The sequence below is a fragment of the Anser anser genome (genome assembly GCF_964211835.1).
Source record: "Anser anser genome assembly, chromosome: 23".
NCBI classification, from domain to species: domain Eukaryota; kingdom Metazoa; phylum Chordata; class Aves; order Anseriformes; family Anatidae; genus Anser; species Anser anser.
Window position 1 is genome coordinate 6,029,420 of NC_139744.1, and position 22,831 is coordinate 6,052,250.

Genomic DNA, 22,831 nt, shown 5'->3' on the forward strand with positions numbered 1-22,831 from the left:
AGCTGATTCACCAAAGTTCTGCAAACTGTGTGGTCATTTTCTTCAGTGGGGAATGAATGGAAGGAATCACTGCTGTTCTGATTTCTGTTGATGACTTGGTTATTTAATTACAGAAACATGCAGCATTTTTTGTACGGTTCCATGTACCACTCAATATTATGGATTCACAGCCCGTTGTGATTCGGGGTATTTCTGTGATATCCTGAGTTGTGGTTTGTGTAGTGGCAATTAATAACCAACAAACATATCTGGTTTCTTTCTTGCCTTTTTTTTTTTTAGATTAGAGGGTGGGCACGTTCCTACCCAAGAGCCCATTGGTGAGGAGCTGCCAGTTGCTCACCGCTACTGAACAGCGGATTCCTCAGCTTGAGGGTTACGAGGGTGCCATTGGCACTCCTGGATTTTGTCATTGGGAGGAAGAAAACTTGCAAAAAACCAAACCAAACAACCAGAAGAAAAAAACCCACCCTATAATGAATGACACTCTGAGCCCTGTCCAGCCTTATTTAAAAGCTGACACTTAATTGCTGCCTCAGTACTTTTCCACTTAACTTATTCTGAAATAGCCTTTTTTTTTAGGAAGATGAGACATTATGCTTATTGTTTCCCCTACATGCACTAATGGTTCCTTGCTGTTAACTTATTGCTAGGCCTGTTTCATTCTAACATCTTAGTATTTTTGTTAGTTTACATGTGAAATGCATCACCCAGTCTGTGCTTGAGCTCATTTTATTTAATTGATTTTATTATTTTTTTTTTACTAACCTCACTGTTTTTTCAGTTTAATATTGGCTGCATGCTAGTTTATATATATATATACATATATAAAAACCCAATCAAGTCTAGCCTGGATTTTGCTATGATTGTGTTTTGGTTTCTAGTGGTGGGGCAGTCTTGCACTTACAACTTACTCAGTATTATAAAAGCCTGACACACAAACAAAATGACTAAACACATTGTAGATTTTCTTTACAAAAAAAAAAATCTTAAGTGGTGCTGTCTAGGTGATGGATATGATTGTATAAATAGCTTGATTTTATGCTTTTTACTGTCAATTTTTATTGGTACACTTTATTTTCTCCCACATTGCTTTTTTTTTATTATTATTTTTTATTTTAAACATGATGCACAAAAGTTGCCCAGCACACCATCAGAAAGTGACCGTCCCCGATACCCCGTCCCCCTGGAAAAATTCTAGCCAGCAATTTTTGACATTTGTCTTTCCCTTATATTGGGCATATATTGCCTTTTCAGTAGCATTTTTTTGCATGCATATATATGTAGAAAATCTCTTGCTCATCACATGTTTAAATGTCAGCGGGAAGGGAAGAATATATTATTGGAATATTTTTGGTTTGTTTTCTCTGTTCTGTCTGTCAGGATAATATTGGACACCGCTTACTCCAGAAACATGGGTGGAAGCTGGGCCAGGGATTGGGAAAGTCACTGCAGGGTAAGTCCAGCAGCTTCTGTCTGAAACATTCAACACCGGCTTCAGTCTTTAACAAAATTATTTCTGCTTTTTGTTTCTAGATTAGGTTTTCTTTCCATTATTAATATGTCCAAACAAATGCACTGTTGAGTTTCATGTTTAGCAATTTGCGAGCGGAAGCTGCCTCTTCCCCGACCGGTGCAGGTTAGACGTGACGCGTGCGTGGTGTGTCCCCGTAAGGTCGCCGCGTGGGGCCCTTCTGAAGGGAGGTGACTTAACTGCCTACTCACTAACAGGTAGTTGTGCAGCTTCTGAAACTTCGTGATACTCTGCTGGCTGGATGCTGTGATATTAAAGAGAACTAAAAGCACAAACCAGTTACAGTGATCTGTCTGCATGTTTCACAGCGGTGTCAGAAGCCATTAGAAGGCAAGGCAAAGGGCCCACTGGCGGCTGAAAGTGGTGGCAGAGGCTCACGTGGATGGGAGAGGCTCGTTTCTGGTCCCTGCGGAGGGCTTCCAAGGGTCTCCTTACTTCTCTTACCCTGCAGGCTCCTTGCTAGGGACTCAGAAAACCTCCCTAAGACGCCGTAGCGCTAGTGGAACCAACACACCCAGCCCTCGCTCTGCCCCACGTCAGAACTCTTCCTGGGGCGCCAGAGATGCCCGATTTGAACCAAGCAAATAACTCCCGGTTCCCGGGGTGGGTGGGCTGCCCTCAGCTGGGTTGCCGTGAGGAAAGCCCCAGGTAGCTTCCTACCGCCGGAGCAGCTGCCTGTGTGCTTGGTGTCTGCCTGTGACCCCTGCAGGAAGGCGCTCGGCGTTACCGCAGGTGTGGGACTGTGCGCCCAGGCTGCTCCTGTCGAGACCTTGTGAAGTGTTTGAACCTCAGCGCGCCCCGAATTCCTCAGAGTAACTTGCTCCTGTTCCCATAGCCTTAGTCTGAAGACCTGGGAGCTTGTAATTGGACTTCCCTGCCCCTACAGTGACCCCATTAGAGACATAATGTCTGTGCTGTGGAGGACTGTTGGAGAGGTAACGAGTTCTGAGCTCTGGAAATGCATATTAATCTCTTGAGCTAAGGCGCTCTAACTTCTCAGACAGGACTGCACTGGTGGTTAATGCTTCTCGCTTCCTCTAACCTGGTTTCATGTGAAATTCTCCGGTTAATGCATGGCATTCTTACGGTCCTCTCTGCCCCGTGCTGGTGCCAAAGCTCAGGACGTGGTTGCAGTCATCACCTCTTAGGCTTCCGCTTTGGCATGGCATTCACTGGATGTGTAATTTGGTCTGTTTTCTCTTTTGGGTGCCCCATATTGCTCTGTGTGTCACCAATGTGGAAACATGGAGGCTTGAAGGAAGCTAAAGCCCTCTCGCAGCCCCAGCCGGATTCGGAAGCACGGCCCCGAGGGCACCGTGCGAGCCCTGTCGCAGGCACTGACCTAGTGAAGGAAGTGGCAGATGACTGCACAGGGCGAGAGGTGGTGGCACTGTGTCCCGAGGCTGAGACCCAAGACTGCCCACGGCAGGGTTCAGGCATTTGCGTTTTGATATTTGTCCAGCCCAAGACTTTTACCCACTGTGCGTTTTGGAGCGTTGAATCTGTGCCCTGTCTCATGTATTATCGAAGCTCGCGCGATTTGAACCAAGTGGAAGCTGCAGGCAAGCTGTTGGTACAGTCCGTGAGGGGCTTTCTGCATTTCCTGCATTTTAAGAGAAACGCGGGAGCAAGACCAGCCTGCCTAGTCTGACCCGAGCACGTGCTGAGGCTTTCCTGATGGAGGCTTTGCGGAGGGTACAGGGATCGTGCGGTGCCTTCACCTTCAGGCAGGGCAGGGCGCTGGGTGCCACAGAGCTGTCGAGGGCGCTCCCCTCGGCTGCCAGCAGCCAGAGCCTCTGGTGTTGCTGATGGTCACTCTGGGAGCGCTTAATTCATTATCCAGTGACCTTAATTACGTCATTGTCCCAAAATCCAAATACAAAGTGCAAGGGGGGAAACGTTGGCATCCAATTTTAATCTTGTTCTAGGAGTTTGAAGAGCGAAGTCGCTTGTTGTGCGTTGAGAATAGAAGAACAAAACAAAACGGTTTTCCCTTCTTCAGAAACGTCCAAGAGAGATCTCTAAAGAGAGCGAACAGAAAATGCAGAGCCTCTGTGCCGTGAACCCTGCATGTTTCGAGCTGTGCTTGAGCCTCAAATTATGAACAGCCCATGGGCGATTTGATACAGCGGAAGCAGAACCACTTCAAGTAAAGTTTTGCTGCAGATGTGTTATCTGGCCTCCTGTAGCTGGCTGCGGAAAACCTTTGCAGCAAGCCCTCAAAACTGCATTTGGTTTACACGTATTGAATTGGGAGTACCTTCACCTTTTTCCCCCGCGTAGTTGACGTCAGTTAAGCAGGAAGTTGAGTTCAGTGTGCTTATTTTCATCGTTGTGCAGCTTTTAAATCTAGCTGTTTGTCTGTGCTGGGGCTCCCTCCTTAGTTTCAGTGAATCTGAAAGTTCTGGTACGTTATGCTGGGCAGCCACCAATACCTGCTAATTCTGTAAGGCCCTCAAGTTGTTCAACAAGGGCCTGGTGCCACCAGGCTGTGCCATGGCGATGGCTTCCCTTGTGCTAACTAGCCACTGTGGATGTAATCTAGCAGCGAGGGTGCTGCTTCTCTGGGCAGTAGCCAGAATACCCTAAAATTCACACTTGCCAGTTGCTAGCGGTGCCTCTTGCTGTTCTTATAGTACGGTGATGCCTGGCTGATTGGCTTGTTCTCTGTGCGATGTCAGAAGCAAGCGGGGTAGTTTTGCACCTCCAGGAGAAGCACCTCAAGGCAGCAGCCCTCGCTAACCGTGATAGCGGTGCCTTTGTGGTGCTGGCAGAGGAGCTGAGCCTCTTGGACCAGAGAGCAAGAAACCCCCGTCCTCATTGACGTAGCTGGCGTACTGGGGGACTGCGATCCAGCTGGAACGCGCCAGCATGCTGCTTGATCTTCGATTTGTATCGAGTGGAATATCGGGCAAGGGTAGTGCTCTCTGAGTGGGAGAACGATGGTTTGGAGAGGCTCATAATGAATTCAGCAGTCATCCCTCTGCTCATCTCTTCTCCTGATGTATTTTGCATTTTTCTCCCCCCTGCCAGCAGCTTGTATTTGGAAGTGATGCTTCGACTTGCTGACGGCTAGTGAATATGAGAAAGCAGAACGGGGGCTGCCAGTTGATAGGGATCACTTTAAATCTGGAACGTGCGGCTTGGGGAGCCGTTGTTTGTCTGGGGAAAGATGTATGATGATTTTGTTCTGACATGAGAAGATGGTAATTGTAGACCGTTTCCCATTCTCGGATGGGGATGTGTAATTGATAATCAAGAAATCTGTGGCCTGGTGAAGAAGTTAGCAGTAGGTCAAAAACAGGGCCCGACTGTCGTGTGCAGCCCCCTGCTAAATGGGCCTCCTAAATAAATCACAAGTGACCTGAGAGTCAGAAGGGCTGAGTAAGATCTTGAATTCAGGTGTTCTGGTGCTTTCTCTTGGAATAAGTATTTCATGTGAAGTTGGAGCATTATGAAAAGCATTGGAGGGTTGACATGCAGAAGTAGTATAACTTTCATCGTGCCTTTGAAGAGAAGCCTATAAAGATATTTTCATATCTTCCCCTTGTTTCCAAATTTTTGCTGTAGTATTTTAAAAAAGTTTTTTGTGCTTGAAAACATCTGTGTTCTCTTGGTCATTGTGTGTTTGATAGGTGGTAACTCCTCTAGGAGGAATAGCTGCAAGAGAAGTAGTTGTTGTCTCATTTCACTAGGGAAAACGGAGCAGAGCAGATGAAAGCTCTCCTTAGGGAAGACAAAGGCCATCGGCACTTTGCTTTGCCAGGAAGGACAGGAATATGCAACTCTATCTGATGTGTTCTGAAAGAGAGGATAACGGGTGCCCGCTGAAGCGACCCAGCCTTTCAGGCTGGCAGGTGTTTTAATTTGGCTCTCTGGCATCCTTCAACTAACTCATCGGAGGAGTCACGTCCGAGGAAGTAGGTGGTTGTCTGGGGTGGGGTTGGGGCTGTCGGGGTGCGTGGGGGAATATCTGATAAATGTCACCAGGATGGCTAAGAGCAAGCGGGCAGATTGTAACGGAAAGCTAAATGTCCAGGTCTGGCTTCAGCGAGTTAATTCAGAGCCCTCCTCCCCTTCCTGCGGTCGTCCTGCAGCTGCCCCTGTTGTTGTTGGTTGTGGCGGTGTGTGAAGGGCTCGTTAGCTGGGAAGGTTCGTCTGGCTGGTGCTGGCTGTACAGAGGGACTCCGGCTTTGGCTGGGCACGGCTGGCTCATACCCAGCTGGGTGCCTGTGAGCGGCTTCTGGGCAGCCCTCATATTCCTCAGTTTGGTTTTTTTTGGAGCCCTCTCTTAGGGAGATGTTTGCTTGACTGCAGCCCTGACGCTCAGCCTTGCTCCAGCACCTGTACAGGGCGCAGTTAAGCTAAGCTTCCAGTTACCATTTTCCTCTGCATGCAGCGTACGGTGTGCAATTACTTTGCTTGTAATCCACGTGAGCGTTGATTTCATTCACGCTCTTACAGAGACTGGGGTTACCCTGGTCTTTTGTGGTGTCTCCGAGAGGTGAGTCAGAATTGAGTATTTTGCTATGGCAACAAATAACATGTTTTTGTCACAGCATAGCTACTCTTAAGTACTTCTGTTGCTGAATCGAACCATTTGGATGATACGGAGTTGTTCCCGTAGAACTAGAATCGAGCCTTGAAGCCTTGTTTAAGTTTGCTTCGTGGTAGTCTTTGGGGGACCAGGACAGCCCGTCCGTCACTTGCTTGTGATGAAAACGTTACTCGGTGTGAACTAAGGTAAGCTGAAAGGTGGATGGCACAGCGTCTGGCATGCTGCTTTGCACTAGTGCCTGTCACCTCTGTTTCCAGAGAACAGGAGCAGTAGGTGCATTGGGAAAAGGGAGGTCTCCCTGGGGCAGGTCTGTAGAAGGAGCAGTGACTTCACCTGTAGCCTTCGGCTGGAAAGAAATGTTTCCTGACCCCCGATTCCTATTTAGCAGTGTTTTCTTCTTAATTTGGTTATGTTTTTAGCAAAGCTTTGGCATTCTTTCGACACGACTGTTCTGAAGGGCTGCCTGAATCCTGCTGGAGAGCTGCGATCCCCAGCGATCTCTGAAACCAAGCCTCTGCGGGGTGTCGGGGTGGTGCCGTTCCTGTTGGGCACGGCGTGCTGCAAGCTCGTGGTGCGTTGTACTGGTGACGTGCAGGAGGCAGCAGTTACAAGTGTGCATAACAGAACTTTTGAGTTTGTTTTATCCTTTCATGAGCACATTTTCTAACGAGATTCATTAAAATACATAGCAAAGTCAGGCAGATTTGTTAGAAAGTGCTGGAATTCAGTTCCCCACCTGACTGTATTACTGTTGCATGGCTTCCATTGAAAACAAACTACCAAGTGGATTTGTGTTCTATGACTTGCAAATTCTGTGATGATAAATACAGTCATCACCCCTCCCATCGGTTATACCATAATGCAGTTCTTATTTGGCATGTTCTCACTAAATGTGTTCAGACAAGCTCTTATTTTCCTTTCTTTTAGCATCAAGAGTGAAAGAACAGATCTGCCTAAAAAATGCTAAAAGATGTGCAGAGAGCAGGAGGAGCTCGCAGGTGAACTTGCGGTTAAGGCAGGAGTTATCCCTTTTCTGGCAGCCTCTGTGATAATTTCATGCGTGAGACCAAGCTCGATAAGAGTCACTTTTCCAGCAGTGTGCTAGGTGGCCGCTGGCGAGGCGTGCTTTGGTTCTGGGTGCTGCTTTCTTTGGACATGTGGGGAGCGATAAGTGGAGCTCCGACCACTCAGGCAGCTGAGATCAGTCACAAGTGTGATGGCTTGGCAGCTGCGGCTTGGGGAAATAAGCTCAGGGCTTGAATTCCAGTGGTCTTGAATCCTGGCTGTCAGCAGTTCACCAAATGGCCAATATATTAATGTATTTTTCCATTCGTTAAATCCTCTGATCTCACAAAGGCAGACAGAGTAGATGTTTGTGAGGCTTTGGGAACACAGAACAATGAGCATCCGAGAAAAACAGCACGAGGAAATGAGGAATTCTGTATTTATTTCTGGGTTTTGAAGCTTTGTAATAAATACAAGAGAATATGGAAGAAAAAGACAAGAATGTTTAACAGTGCCATTATTCATTCAGTATTGAATGATTTGGCAGTCTTACACAAGAAAGATGTAAACATGGCCTTATCTTATATCTTAATGTGTCCTCACGAGGAACCTGAGTTCTGGCATAGACTGACATTTCCGTGCTCATGTTTGCAGCATAAATCATTGCAATGGCTTTAAGAGAGGAGTATTTTCATGTAAAGTTAGCTTTAAAAAAAACAGAAAATTGGTAATGCAGCTTTGAAAGCCTGCTATCATCATGCCGATCTTCATCACCGTGTGAAAATGCCCGAGACCGCAGACCTAAAGGAAGGGCTTGCAGGGCTCCCTCTGCTCCACGCGAAGCAGTTGCCCCCATGCTCGCTCTCCAACGTGCAAGGTCCTTCCTTCAATCATAGGCTGTAAGTTTTGGGTAGTTTGAGCGCGTGTAGGCCATGAAATCGTTATTCCGTCAATGACGCAAGGTCACTGTGGTGCTGAGACGTCCTTCTCTTGGCAGGGTGTCAGGCTTTATTGCCCTTTGTGCAGTGTTAGAACAGTTTTAATAAAACCATGAAAGATGTGTTGGTGGGAGGCAAGTAGCCAAGGCCGTGCGCGACCTGTCCCCGCTCCTGCGGCGTGCCCTTGGGCCAGACGGGCTCCTCAGCCCTCTCCACGTACCGAGATGAGGTAAGACAGCGTCTCATGCCTTGGATTTATATTCTGGGTCAATCGAGATTGATGTTCATGCTGTAACATCGTCCATCTTGTTCCTTAATACCAGTCATCAACTGCGTTAGGAAACTGGGGGTGCTTTTTGACCCAGATTCTGTCTTCCCTTACAGAAGTTCAGTGAGCTCTGAAATCACTGACCCCTGGTTTTCTGCAAGGGTCACCCTTGGCTTGTGTGTCTAAGAAGTTTTGGGCTCACTTGAAGTTTCTGATGCGATTGGGGTGTTTGCAACTTGGCTTTCATTTGTTTTTCTCCTGCTTAGTAAGGATGAAGTTCACAGCGCAGTTTTTGCATGCTTGAAAAACAGCTTCTCCTCCTCGGGACTTGATCCCTGTTGCTGAGGGTGGCAGACGACTTCGCTTGAATCTCTTGGTTGTCTGTGACCCCTTCCAGAAATCTGAGACAAACAAGATGAGCTCACAGATCACATTCCCAGAGGAGACCAGCATAAAAGGTTGCTCTTGTTTGTTTGCTTCTTGTAGCAGTCGGCATAAGGCTGAGAATGTAGCTTTGTTTTTAGCCAGCAAGGAGCACCACAGAGCCTGCCAGGGCTTGTTGACCAGTAAAAATTAGTGGATTTCCTCATCCCTTCCCTTTTGTTGTACTGAATGAGGAGTTTGAGTGTTTTACGTGACAGCTCTATGATTACCTAAATGTGCAGTAGACACAGGAAAGTTTATAGTGTTTGCATAATCCTCGTTTTAGAAAACGAAACTAATCCACCAGCAGGATGACTCCTCGCTGTTCCAGATGTTCCTAGAGGCAATGTAGCTGAATGGTGATCACGTCCTGCGTCTGTGGGTGCTTTGCTGTGGGTGTTGGTGCCTGAGAACCTCAGTGGGGTTGGACTGGGTGATCTTTAGGGTCCCTTCCAACCTCAGCTGTTCTGTGATGCTACGGCTCCAGGCACCTCTTTACCTTTCACAGCCCACGGTGGGGTCCGTACTGCTGGTAAGCAACCCAGCTAACCCATATCCATCAGAACCAGTTGGTGTCATCCTGAAACTTCCCCATGCAGTCTTCAGGCGGCCGCGTTTCTCATCGCTGCAGTAGCAGCTCTCCAAGAGGAATTAAAACCTCCTGGAAAGCTGTCTCCTGTCATGGTGCGGTATGAAATTGTAACGTAAAGATAGCAAATAAGTAAAAATCCTCTGTGCTCAACGTGACCCCGTCTCGGTGTGTCCTTCCGAGATGCTCAGTTCATGAAATTCTCCTCCGATGAAGCCTGTGATAGCAGTCAGCCCTCTAGGATTGTTTCCCACAGAGCGTGTACCTGGGATGAATTCCTTAACAGGTGTCAAGGTAGGGAGCAGGATTAAGGCTGTTCTGTTACTTTTGGTACTTGTATGCTATGCGTAAATGATAATATGAAATAGACCAGGTTAAATTACATTCATGCATAAATTTAGGGGTCCTTGTTCCTCAGAGCATTACCTCGTTTATATCTGGTTTTAAACAGACCTTCAGAAAGGCCTTATATCCACTGTGGGTGCATGGGATTGCTGGAGGGAGGAATCCTTCTGAATCTAAATCATCGCCGACAACTGTTTTCTGTTTTGACTGTTTAAAAAAAAAGAAACTGTGCGCTAGCACTGAAAATGCCAACATTTCGAGACGGGCTCAGATGGCAGGTCCATCTGGCGCAGCGTCCTGTTCGGAGGCGCGGAGCAGCATCTGCGCGCCGTGTCCAGAGACAGGAGCAAGCACCCTGCAGCTGGCAACTGTGAAATGCTGATCTTCAGAGCAGAGCGTGACTCGGTGGCTCGTACTCTTGCTGAAATCCTGCAGCATTAGGATTAACTCTTTCTCCGAGGCTTGTTAGTTTGTAGCTGCTGGCAAACTGTTTGCTCATACCCAGTAAGTTTGTGCAATCCAAGAGGAGTGGATTCGGAGGAGCCCGTCCCTGCTGCAGCTCGGCGAGGTGCTCCTGCAGTCCGCTTCCTTTACTCTCAGGTTGTTTTCTAAGGTGCAGCTCTCATGTAAGCCGCTGCTTTTTCTCAACCCTCTTGAGGTTTGTGCTTTTTTGTCCTCCCCAGAAGTGTTTCCCCTTTGTGGAAGCATTTATTCAGCAACCCCCTCTTGGGTGGGGTGTTGTGGCACTGTAACGTGACAAGTCTGTGAAGGAAAGAGCCTGTGCCCTAGTTCTGAACGAAAGTAACTTTTCAGAGGCTTTTTGGGGGGTTTTTAGGGGAAGGGGTGTGGACACAGCTGCATGATTTGCCGTGTGGAGGGGTTCGTTGTCAGGCTGGCAGTGCTCACAGCCCTGGTTTGGTGTGAAGTGCTGCAGTTCTTGGCCTTTCCTGCAAACTCAGCTTTCCCCTTCGCAGTGCTGGTGTACCCGAGAAGGGTCAGCGAGAACCCTAAAGCCAGGAGCCCTGCAACCTCCGAGAACCACGGTTATGTGCTGGTAAAGCTCACTTTGTAGTGCGGAGAACCTTTGGATCCTTTTCCTTGAGGGAGTTCTTTAAAAGAAGAACTTAGAGCTTAACTTAAAAGCCCCATTTTCCCCTTTGGCTGTTCTCCATCTTCTGCCCAAGCCTGCTTGGCATTCAGCGGGGTTAGGGGTGGCTCTTTGGCAACCGACGTGTTTCTTCCTGCCCGCCGCAGTGGCTTTCCTAGGGCATGGCAGGAGGCTCCCCAGGCCCCCGTGACCTAGCGCCGTGCCTGGCAGCGTGTCCTGCTTCCCCGGCCTGCTGTGTGGAGCCCTTGTTTCGGTGCTGGAGACGTGCTCGGAGTGCTCGACCTTGGCACATGCCAGCTGGATGTCACGCTGGGCTCCGGCTGGCTGCTGTCTTATTTCATCCGCAAGGAAATAATGGTTAAGACTAAAATGGAGGCATCGCCTTTTGTGTTAAATATTCCCCTCTTAAAACAGAGCTTGTTTCCCCCCCCACACACACACAAAAAAATATTGGTAATCGCCTGAAGGTCCTGATTTGGTTCTTTTTAAATTGCCTGCTTAAATGTGCCAAAGTGCATCCTTGAAATTGGGCCATCACCAGGAGCTCAACCTCTGCCAACACCTGCAAATGTCAGGTTGCAAACGCAGCCGTGAAACCGAGCAGCAACGGCTCAGATGTACCCACTCCCTGATTCCACAGGGCAAAGCATGGTGCTGGGGTGGAGGGGTGAGGAAGAAGCCTCGTATTATATTAACCCATCCTACCTGCCTACTACAAACGGCCTATTTTCTGCCCCTAATGGTTTCTGCCTAACAAATGGTGTTTCTTTTTTACAGCGTTATGATCCTGGACTTGTTGTGGTGATGGTAAACTTAGCAGTGGTAATTTTTTATTTTCAGACTGAATTACTCCTTTTGTCATCAGTGCACCAATATGTTAGGCTTACTTTCTCTGTTGTAGCCATCATCCTTCTGCTTGGTCTTTCATTTTCCTTTCCTTTCCTTTCTTTATGCACACTTGTCTGATCCTTGTTCATTAAAGGGTATTGCTAAAAAGGGATGTTTCTGTTTGTGTTAGAACTGCCAAAATCAGTTTAAATGTAAATTTCTAATACTGTCCAAACTTGATTTTCCCCAACACGATGGGCACTAGCACTTGCTACTGCAATTTACAAATAGATTTTGAAAAACTTTGACTGCCTTAGAAGGCAAAAGTACTGATGCATTGTTTGTACGCAGGGGTTTACCAAGGCAATGAGGCTGCATCAAAAGATCTCTATTGCTGGAGAAACCAAACCAAACTAAAACAAACAAACAAAAAAGCTTGAAAAAAAAAAATTCTTGGCACTTGCTGCCAGTCATTCCATTTGGGTTTACCACTTACCAGTAAATCCCTGGCTGAGACGTTATGAAAGTGATATTGCACTTAGGAAGTCATTTTTATAACCTGTCTTTAATTTGGTCCTTTTGCTAAAAATTGCAGTCACTGCTTACTTTATTATACCATTGGGCATAAGAGAAACATTTTCAAATGGAAACCGATGTTAAAATACCCAAATGAAAGCTTAAACCAAAGTACAATTTTGGACCAACTCGACAAATGCTTTTGGAGTTGGTGAATATATGCCTGCCGTCAAATGTATGGGCATGGAAATGAAAATAAAACCATTAAATGGATTTCTTTCTGAAAGAAAAATACATACTTCTGTGCCTCTAAGAGTGTTTTTTTTAAAAACAAAAACAAAAAAAAAAAAACCTGGACAAGGCAGGTTGCTGAGGACTCTGGAGTCCGAAATCCATGGATTGCTGCTTTGGCAGAAGTTAGAGAAAGCTAATGCTGAGAGGAGAGCAGTTGATGCACATACGCATTTTCTGAGGCAGTTTTAAAGACTTCAGCCTTTTGTGCATGTGGATTGCGATGTAACTTTTTTGGCATGATTAAAACCTGGAGATCTTTTAGCCCAAAGGTATAATATATGTTGTATGTGTGTATAACAAAACAGTTGTTTACACCAAACCAAGAGCAATATTAAGGGAAGTAAACATTCTGTTTTTTTACTCAAGGTATGCACCAGAGAAGGTAAGTACTTTTTCAGTGGGCTTACATCACAACAAACAGCGCGAGTTGTGATGTAAAATTTCAATAAACAAATACAAATTAAAAAAGCTGTGGTAGTAAAGTGCTTGTCTGCCCCATTTTGCTTTGTTTGGCTGGTTATGAGTGGATTAAAGATATGTTTAAACAACAGCAAAAAAAAAAAACAACCAACAATAAATCTCCAGCATAGTTTGATTAGTTCAAAGTCAATTTTCTTCGCAACTAGTCCTTTTCACAGCTTACAGATGACACAGCAGGTGCTGGAGCATCTCTCCGCAGGAGCTGGGAAGCAGGGCACTGACCACCTGGCCTGGGTTGGCGGCGCTCCTTTTGAGGGAAAGGAGCTTGGCTTACGCGCCGCTCCGCCAGATTAGCATCCTTCCCTCTTGGGAGGTGCCAAAAGCTGGTGGGAGGGAGGCTTCCACGCTTTTCACAGGGAAGTCATGGTCAATTCTCGATGTGGCAGTGCAACAAAACATGTTTAATAGCTTTTTTTTGCTTGTATCAGAAGATTAGGAGCACATATTGCGTGGTGTGGAAGCACTGAGAAGGTTCATTGCTCAAGTCCTGTTAGCATCCACGTGCTAGGACTTGCCACGGTTGAACATTAACCACGAGTACGTTTTACCCAACCGGTTAATGTTCAGAGGATAGCTTTTGTCAGGACTAGAGGTGTGTTAGACTTGAGCCGGTTTGGAGCCGAGAAGCAGGTTTGGCTGTAAGCTGTGAGAATGGCTTGTGTTTGGTTCACTGTAGCTTTCTGGTCTCTGCACTCCAAGGCAAGATCTCTAACCACCCAAACCCAATGTGTCAAGTGAGCTGTGGACACGGACCGGCTGCTGACCACCCGCCTGTGTTCCTGTTACAGGGAGGACGGATCCCATCCCGATTGTCGTCAAGTACGATGTCATGGGCATGGGGCGGATGGAGATGGAGGTAAGTTTGCCCGGCTCCGGCACGGCCCCTCTCACTGACTGCCTGGATCTCGGAGAGTCTGTAGGGAAGAAATTAAAAAGTAAGAATTTGTGCGTCAAAGGTGAAGGAAAAACTTGCTCTTAAATCAAGACAATAAGCAAACATTTCTGCTCAAAATGCACACTGTTTACCACCGGTTACCTGAGGTCTGGATGGCACCCTAAACTCCTCAGCTTTTTGAGTTTCACTTCTGCAAAACTAAGGCTGCTGCTGGCAGTGGATGGGCCTGCTGGGAGCCACCAGCTCGGAAGGATTAGCAAGCTGCTTTGCACGTGGGTTGCACTGTGGGATGACAAAACAAGGAAAAAGAAGTACAATATGCAAAGATTCTGTTTCAAACCTCATCTTTTAAATTACACATTCTGTCAGTCTCAGTAGTGCAAAGTATTTATGGGACAAATTACTTTTTTTTTTAAAGCTTGACTACGCCGAAGATGCCACTGAGCGGAGGCGTGTACTGGAGGTGGAGAAAGAAGACACCGAGGAGCTGAGGCAAAAATACAAGGTACTGAAATAGGGGCACTAACATCAAAGTCCCCAGGGGCTCAGTGGGAGGGGACTTGTTCTAGTAGGATACGGCTCTGACTGTTAGGCTGCGGTAATAGTAATAGGACTTACCTATTGTTTATTATTGGTGTTGAGATTCTTTTTATTTTAACGAATGGGTTATTCACTTCCTAGAATTAACCTTGGTCTTTGTTTCGCTGCTAAAGAGCTGCAGGTTAGCAGCAAGGCTTTCTATCAGTGTGCTTTGCTCTGGAAATAACAGTTTTAGGATGAGCAGAACGTGTCCTTCCCTAGACCTAGGCCTGCCAAAGTTCCCTGGTGAACATGCTACTTTGTCAGTGCAGAGTCTGCAGACACAAATTTCAGATGGACAGTTATCAACTGGAAATGATGTATCATAGAATATGAGAGTTGGGAGGGACCCACAAGGATCTACCCAAGGTGTAGATCTGTTGTTACTGAGTAAGCAGCAAATAATATGTTATGATGTGGTTGTGTACGTGCTGTTCTCTGAAAACACAGGACATGGCCCCAGTTCTGAGAAATCGATAGGCTGTATCTCTTTGGAAGAACCTCTCAGGCTGCATTAAAAAAAATATACGCGTATATTCCATGTTTCCGTAGGGGTTATGAAACCTGTAAGACTTAAGGAAACCCAAGACTTATCTTTTTAATGATAAAAAAGGGCCGTCATGGTGGCATTGAGCATGGCGTGTTGGAGCGTACTTGAATCAGCAGTAACTGAGTTCGCACTTGGCGCTCTGTGGAGATGTGGTCTTTGCTAGTCCTTTAATCCACTCTTCTGCTTAGCAGCCTGGAAAGTACATGAAGCCTTGAGAAAGGCTGCTCCTTCAGTTGTCCTGAGACTTCAGAAGTAGCGGGACTGAAGAAGAGCCGCAGACATTACAATGAAGTGTCATTTTTGCATAAATTTTAATTCTTCGAGGAATAGTGGAAAAGTAGTTTCGATGCCATTAAAATTAAACATAACCATGGCAAATCTAAAATTTCATTTCTCCAGTTGAACAGTTAATACTGCAGGCGGTTTATTCAGCTGTGAAAACTTGTTTCTTCCCTTCTTGATTCTCCCCCCCCCCTTAAGTTGAGACCTTAATGTGTCTTTTACAAAGCAGAACTCCTTTACAAAGAGAATTGCTGGCATATTTGTTCATTTAAAAATAAAAGCCATTGTAATTACTTATAAAACTAATTATTAGTTTGGAGCTGAATGAAATCAATATCTTCTGGTATGCTTTAAAAGTGCAGGCGTGCTCTTAAATGGGCTTACATAGCCTGTGCTGAACGGTTCCTCCGTGTCCAGGTGCGCTTTCTCCTTGAAGCTGTGCCGTCTTTTGTTGTTTTCAATGCTGTCCATGCCGGGTGGCGTACTGCTCGCCCACTGCAACATGAGATTTAGTTCTGACAGAGCCGTTCCCGGGCAGCATTGGACCCAAAGCCTGATCCCATCCCACAATGAGCCCCTGGCTGCGGCGCTGGGGACCTTCAGATGGCAGCAGCTGCAGGGTGCAAAAAGTATTGCTTCATTTCGGAGGGTTATTAGGAGCTCTTGTGTGAATTGCGTGTAATGATGTTTGCCTCAAGTCTGCAATGCAATTTATGGTAAAGTTCTTAGTTTTTGCAATTGTCTTTCCAAATGCAGTTGGATGTGCATTGCTCTCTGAGAGCATTTTCCCTTCCTGCCAGTATTCAGCACAAATCTTTTTCAGGAGTTCCGTGGAGCAGCAGCAATCTCTCCCAACTCGGATGTATTTTTATTAGTGCGCTTCATCGTTAGGCTGTTGCATTTCCATATTAATCTGTGAAAATCTCTGCAAGTGTAAATTTTTCATTGCTCCGCAGGAGTCCGTTATGCAATTGCCAACTGTGGCCGCATCGTGATTAGCCATTCAGTGAGTCTCAAAGGAATTTCAGATAACTCTGCAACCAAGAAGCAAGAAATGTTCTGTAATTCCCTTCTCCTGTATAGGTGCTGATAATTCGAATGGCTGTTTTCATTGTTTAGCCACAGGATGCTCTCTGAAAAAAATACACATGGTGCAGGAAGCTTGTTCGGAGTTTCAGAAGAACTTTAAATGTCATTGTTCTGGGAACCTCATGCTGCTCTGTTTTCCTTTCCTGTCTTCGTGGGGACCTGCCTCAGGCTCAAATCTCTAGATGCCTTTTTCCCTTCTAAGCAAGGGCCTCCCATAATGGATGGAAGCAGGAACTTCAAACAGATTTATATTTAAAGATTGGATAGTGCTTTAAAATGGAAAAAAAAACCAAAAACTTCTAGCAGTAGAATTTCTCAGATTTTTTTCCCCAGGATGCTGAATTTTTTCGCATGAATCTAGCATTACAGAAAACATGATTGGCAATATTAAAGTAATTTTGACGTGAGAACTGGGAGATTAACCACATTATTGTGAACAAAATCTTATCATATCAAAAGAGGAATGCTTTCTATGTGTTTTTTTTAATGCTTACTACCTCCTTTTTCTTATGCAAGAAAATTTCCCATAAAAAGTTGGTTTTGAAGACAAACTCTTAAACTGTTACATGCCTTTTCTCAAATGTTAGGCTGTTTTTTTTTTTTCTTGATTCACGTCTCTTTATTCCAATTGAAATGGGTAAGGTAAATAGCTGTGCTGGGTGTGCTGCTGTTAGTACAGCATACTCTGTGATACAACCCTTGTAGCTTTTTTCAGTACAGTCAGCGTTAAGTGCTTCTGACTTGTAAACCTTCCCCAGCTTCCTGTGCGGGGTGCGGATGCCTTGTTAGCTCTGCTGGCGGGGCTGTAACGGAGCCTCGGCTGGAGGCAGCAGCCGCTCGCCCCGCGGTTCGTCTCGCCCGGCATCGGGTGCGTTCGAGCCCCCGGCTGCTGGCCACGGTCTGCATCGGTGCAGCTGCCCCGCGGGGACGGGGTCGCGGAGCAGCCGGGGCTGGGTTTCAGGCGGCGGGACTCGAGCCGTGGCAGCGGTTTGAGGGTTTGCCCGGGGTTTGCACCGAGCGAGCAGGCGGCCGCGTGGGCGAGTCCCAGAGCTTTTTGACCCTGCCAAGCTGAAAGCTGCTACTTCTCTTTATAGCAAAAGAGGAGGATGTGACCGTTGCCAATCTAGACGCGGCACCTTTTCCTCAGAGGTTTAGTTTTGTGCCTAGAAACGTGTTGAATTATATAAGGAATAAGTAGTGTGTACAGCCTTTAACAAAATGGGGGGGGGAAGACCTCCCTAAATGGCAACTACCTGTGCCCGTTCCTGGTGTAATCGCTGTTTGAACTCAGCTTAATGGACAGTGTTGCTCCTGGGAAGATTTCGCTGACAGAAAAATGACCGTAAAATTACACTGAAGCGAGTTAGGGTCAATGGTTTCTGAGCGGTGCTTTCCCAACCGCCTGTCTGTGTGCATCCCTATTGAATTACAGAGAAGTCGAGATGGAGCAGATGTCTGTTAGCACTCAAAATGGAGGAAGTATCAGTGGTTAAAGTTCTAAGAGTCTGTTCCAAAAGCAGCGATCTTCCATGGGTTCGATGTGGATTTGTTCATTGCCTTTTGTGAGCAGGCAGCTGCCAGTTTGTGTACATGTTAGCTTGAGGCTTTGAACCTCTTCTTTTATTTTCCTTTAAATCTCAGACAATCCAGGAGGCTCACTTCTTGCAGGTGGAAGAGGACTGTCTTAGTGCCGTACTCAGTACTAACTCTTTTTGAGCAGTCTCCTTTTACAGATACCTGCGCTAATGATAAGATTATGTTCTGTCAGGAGACTGAATGAAGACTGGGTTGATAGCACAGCCAAGTTATTCTTCATACTTTTTAACGTGTAAAGACTTACTGGTTTAAAAAAGGTACTTTAATCATCAGTGTATGTTGAGGTTTTCGTAAGGATTATTTTTGCTTAAAGGAATGAATCTTCCTGGTTGTTTTACAGGAATTTTAACAGAATTGTTTTTTCTTAATTTTGCAGGATTACGTTGATAAAGAAAAGGCAATTGCCAAGGCTTTGGAAGACCTCAGAGCAAACTTCTACTGTGAACTATGTGACAAGCAGTATCAAAAGCATCAAGAGTTTGACAACCACATAAACTCTTATGATCATGCTCACAAGCAGGTAAAAAGTTGTTGATAGTATGGCTCGTTAATTTTCTGTTCATTGCAGCGGTCTTGTTTGTGGTTAATACTTTGAATTTCCCCAGTGTGCTTATTATGCTCATAGCCCCAGGAATAGGTGTTTTGTGTCACTGGTTAAGATTCGTATGCCCACCATTCATAACAAAAAACCCACAACACTGTACAGCAAAGCCATTGTTTACATCAAGAAGCACCAGTTTTTAATGACCCTCAAGCAAGAATGGGCTGCTGTTAAACTGGGAAGAATACACGTGGATATGGATGGCTCCCAGTTTGCATCAGCTTTTATAGTAATACAACTCCAGAGTCTGATGATATGCCACGTGGACATTTTAAAAACTTTATTCTGTGTTCTGTCAAGTTACTGAGAAGAGACTAGGAAATAAAGGGCTGTGTCAAAAGAATTGCAAAAGAGGGGCGGTTTTCAAATTCTGTAATGCTCATGAGAAGATCGATTCAGAATCTGTGGAATTGGCTTTTGTCCCAAGGTAGGATGTACTGCAATATCTATGTGATACTTTGTGTGACATAATAAATAATAAAAGTTCATGTGTTAGCCTAATCTATTCGACCATTTGAAGCTGCTAAATGAGATGTAAATTTAAAACAGATAGCAACGTTGTGCTCATCTAGGGATAAAATTGCTCAAAGGAGACTTTTTGGTATTGTTAATTATAAATTCTAACAATACGATCATTAAAACACTGGTAACTTCTGGAGGATGTGCTGCGGAGTACTAGGTCTTGCAAAATGGAAGTGAAGCAACAGCTTTTAAAATGAGAATATAACATTACAGAATATGAATTTTTTATGTGTTGAGTACAGGATGTGATAGTTCAAAGTAAATTTGCTGAGGGAGACTTAATAGGAAATCTCATGGTAGGGCAATTTCTGTCTGAGTCCTGTGATGAATTGTGGTTTAGTAGATTAAGAGCATGTGCTTTGTGTGGGGAAAACAGGCTGTCTTGCCCGAGCTGGTGGCACAGTTGTGATACCTGATAGCAGTGTACTTTGTCTAAATTTTTCCATCAACTTGTTTGTTGAAACTTGACCGCTATTACACGCGTCTGTTTAGGAGGTGGAAGGACCTGTTTGTGGCACATTCTTACAGTGTGGTGATAAAGTGTGATAATGGCTACTCCTGCTCATAACAATTGGGTGGTTAATTAGGGGACCGACACGAGGTTAGTAAGGTTCTAGCCTCTACAGATACCGTGGAAAGAAACAAACCACACCCCTCGTGGATTGTTTAAATGGTCACCAGAAGGGGTGCAAGAAGAATGGCCGGAAAGAAAAAGTCTTGGTACTGCACAGGGTAGCATAATCTTCTCATCCATAGAAAGGGCTTTGGGGGTAGGTTGTTACAGACGGTCATTTGTAAAGCAATTGATGCTCTTGGACAATTTTTGTGTCCCTTGCAGCGACTTCTGGCAGGCTTTGGAGAGAATGAGCCTTTAAAATCTTGATAAGTCACACAGCATTAATTCCTAGTTACACGGGGGTTTAAACAAAGAAGCAATCGTGCTTTATTTAGGGGGGAAAATGCTTGCTCAGCGATTTTGTAGTGCTGAAATGTGTGTAACCCTGTTGGATCAGTGTTCAGTAAGTGAACTTGAAGCTACCTAGAAACAAGGAAGGTAAATTTGCATAAGTAACACTATCTCAAATTTGCATAAGTAACACTATCTTGCTGGTGTTGTTCGTTATCGCTCAAGATAAGGCCCATTTCTGACAGTCTATTCCAAATTGTGAGGTGGTCTCCAAAGTAACAGCTATCTTTTCATAACGTTGCACATTGATGTTTCATGTTTTGCCTCTTTGGACAGGAGGGAAAGGTTACATAAAGGCTAACACAATTTTTTGAGAAAAAGAGTTTTCTTAAAAGTAGGCTAGTCAGTAGGTTTTCCTGGAAAGATGAGACATTACAGCATCCTAGACAATTAAGCAAACCAGTTTGGTGTGTATTGCTTCTGCAACATTTTGTCTTCTCAGCAGTAATTCTCGAGGTGTCAGAGCTTCAGGTTTGCCTTCTCTTGTTGAAGAGATTTCCACAGGATCGTTGTTGCTTTTTAAGTATTTTTAGTTGCACATACCCACGGCATTCAAGTGTCTCCTTGTTCCTTCTGTGGCTCAGTGAACATTAGACTGTCTCTGTAAATAGACGTTCCATCCTCAGATCCCTTTCTTCTCCCGAGTTATAAAGACGCTGTCTTGTATTCCAGGAAGGAACTCAGGATTATTGCGAAACAGGGATGATAGGTAAGTGTATTGATCCCTACCGGATAAATTTTGGACCAACCACCAACTTATTCACACCAAACAATTAAAGGGGAGGCTTTATTATTTTTACTTCCTGACTGCACTGTTTTCATGGCATTTCGTTATGTCTGAGTCGACATCAACACCAAGTTTCTATCCAAAAGGCAGTATTTCTAGATTACCTTAATTGGAAAAATGATCTTAAATTTGTTATCACTAATCACCGGCTTGTATTTTAAACGTCGTGTTGGAGGTATGTAATGTTCTTCTCTAGACTTTTCTTAATAGGTTAGTTCTTGAAATGAATAGTACAAATGTTTTTAAAGAACCATATTCACTGGTTCACGTATTCACTCTGAGGGGGAAAACAGAGGACTAAAAGCAACTCAAGTTCATACAGATGGCGCTGTAAGAAGAAAAAACCTCAGTCCCTCTAAAGTTCGTTCAGTGAGCATTTGGAAAGTGCTGTTACCATAGATGTAATAACTTCTTGTGCCCTGGAAAGCTACTGATATCTTTAATTGGTATTTTTTTTTTTAGCTATAAGCTCTTGAGCCCTGGCAGCTAGAGCTAAGTGGTAGCTTACGAAGGACCCCCGCCTCTGATGCTGCACAGTCGTGACTGCCTTTAATTAACAGAGAAATGTGGGAAGAAGGCAGGTGTAGAAAGAAAACTGCAGTTAGCAAGGAACTTGGGTAGTGAGGATGGAGCCGTTTTAGGTTTTGCGCTTCTTTCCTGTGGATCTGCATATGTGATGTCCAGGTGCTTGAGAGCTTCCACAGTCCTCGAATACTCTGGACTTGGTGGGAATGCATCTTTATGGCATTACATCAGACTTGGCCCTTAATGTGGTTTTAACATCAAGATAGGATACCTCATACCAGAGTTTGGTGGAGAAGAAAAAAAGTCACCTTACCTGGGCTTGTACCCAGGTAGTGCACAGCATTAGTGAATATCAAATAAACCTCATCTGTATCACACACTGCAGAGAGCAGTTTGTTAAATTCCTGTGCTTGGAACTGTCTTAGCAGTAACTAATGTAGTATTTGCAGTCTCCTTTTACTTTTAACTTCATCTGAGAGCTTACATCCAGAATCTCATGTATGGTTTATACTGTAGCCGTCTATTGCTGCTAGCATGCCTGATGAAGGCTGAGCTGTTCACTGAGTCACTGACCCTACAGAATAAAGACATTCACCTTTTGAATTCAGTGCGAAAAACATGTTCGTGTGAACTTTTGCCAGGTTAACTGTGAGAACTCTAACTAGGATTGAAATACAGTCTTTTATGTAGCTTTAATTTTACTTTTTCTAAATGTGTGGCATTTTGGAGGTGTAGATGATTAACTCTGCCTTTCGTAGATTCTCTTTATAAAGGGACAAAGGGAATATATTTCCCTTAAGAGGTTCTTTGAGAAAGGGGGTGGAACTAAGAAGTGAAACTATAGATCTGTGGTTCTCTTCCTGCCCTAATTAACTGGATCTTTGTTTCTAATGCCAAAGGGGAGAGCCCTGTCAAAGCACAATAAAATTACCAACACAGTCACCGCTGTGGTTGATGAGTACTCTAAAACCAAACCCTGAACTTTCTGGTTTGGGAAGAATTGTACTTGTGCTTTCCAAAATCTTGTGTCTTCAAGCACAACGTGAATGTAGAAGAGTTGAGAACGTCTCCAAGATACTTGGTGTTATATGAGAGACTTCTCTACTGTATACTGTAGAAATGCTTTGCCCTCAAGAAATGGGGATGTGCACTCTAGACATAAGTGGAGAGTGTTCAATAAAATAAATTTTCAGCGTGCAGGGCTTGGGCTTCATGGTTACAAGCACTGCTCCCTTCCTGAGGGGTGAGCAGATCTGTGTCACTGGGTTATCTGTGTTCCATTAACTTGTGGTATATTTTCATAAATGGAAGAGAGGAGTTGTCAGGGAAGAAATTAAGATGAAATAAAGCTGCAGATGCCTGCCACTTCCCCTCTGCTCTCTTCACTTCGTTTATTATCGTGCAAAGAATGTTGATTACCAAAAGTAAGCATTGTGTTATCACTTGTATGAAATGATGAAACAAAGGTTGCCATCCTTTGAGTTCATGTTTAGTAATGGTGTAGTTCACTCCCAGAAGCTTTTGTGGCAAAGAATCAAGCATACATCAAGAGTTC

General features: G+C 45.0%; 1 protein-coding gene across 6 annotated transcripts in view; it reads left to right on the forward strand.

Moving 5' to 3' along the window:
* Nucleotides 1-22,831, forward strand: part of GPATCH8 (G-patch domain containing 8) — a 55,017-nt gene that overhangs the window by 21,742 nt on the left and 10,444 nt on the right. For 2 of the 6 annotated variants that reach the window (XM_083808964.1, XM_083808966.1), the window contains 5 exons: nucleotides 1,381-1,453; nucleotides 11,543-11,587; nucleotides 13,672-13,739; nucleotides 14,197-14,283; nucleotides 18,251-18,394. In XM_083808964.1, the coding sequence (XP_083665090.1) occupies nucleotides 13,713-13,739; nucleotides 14,197-14,283; nucleotides 18,251-18,394 (258 nt within the window). In that variant the 5' untranslated portion in view covers nucleotides 1,381-1,453; nucleotides 11,543-11,587; nucleotides 13,672-13,712. The other 4 variants (XM_083808962.1, XM_083808963.1, XM_083808965.1 and 1 more) reach the window with 3 other exon arrangements.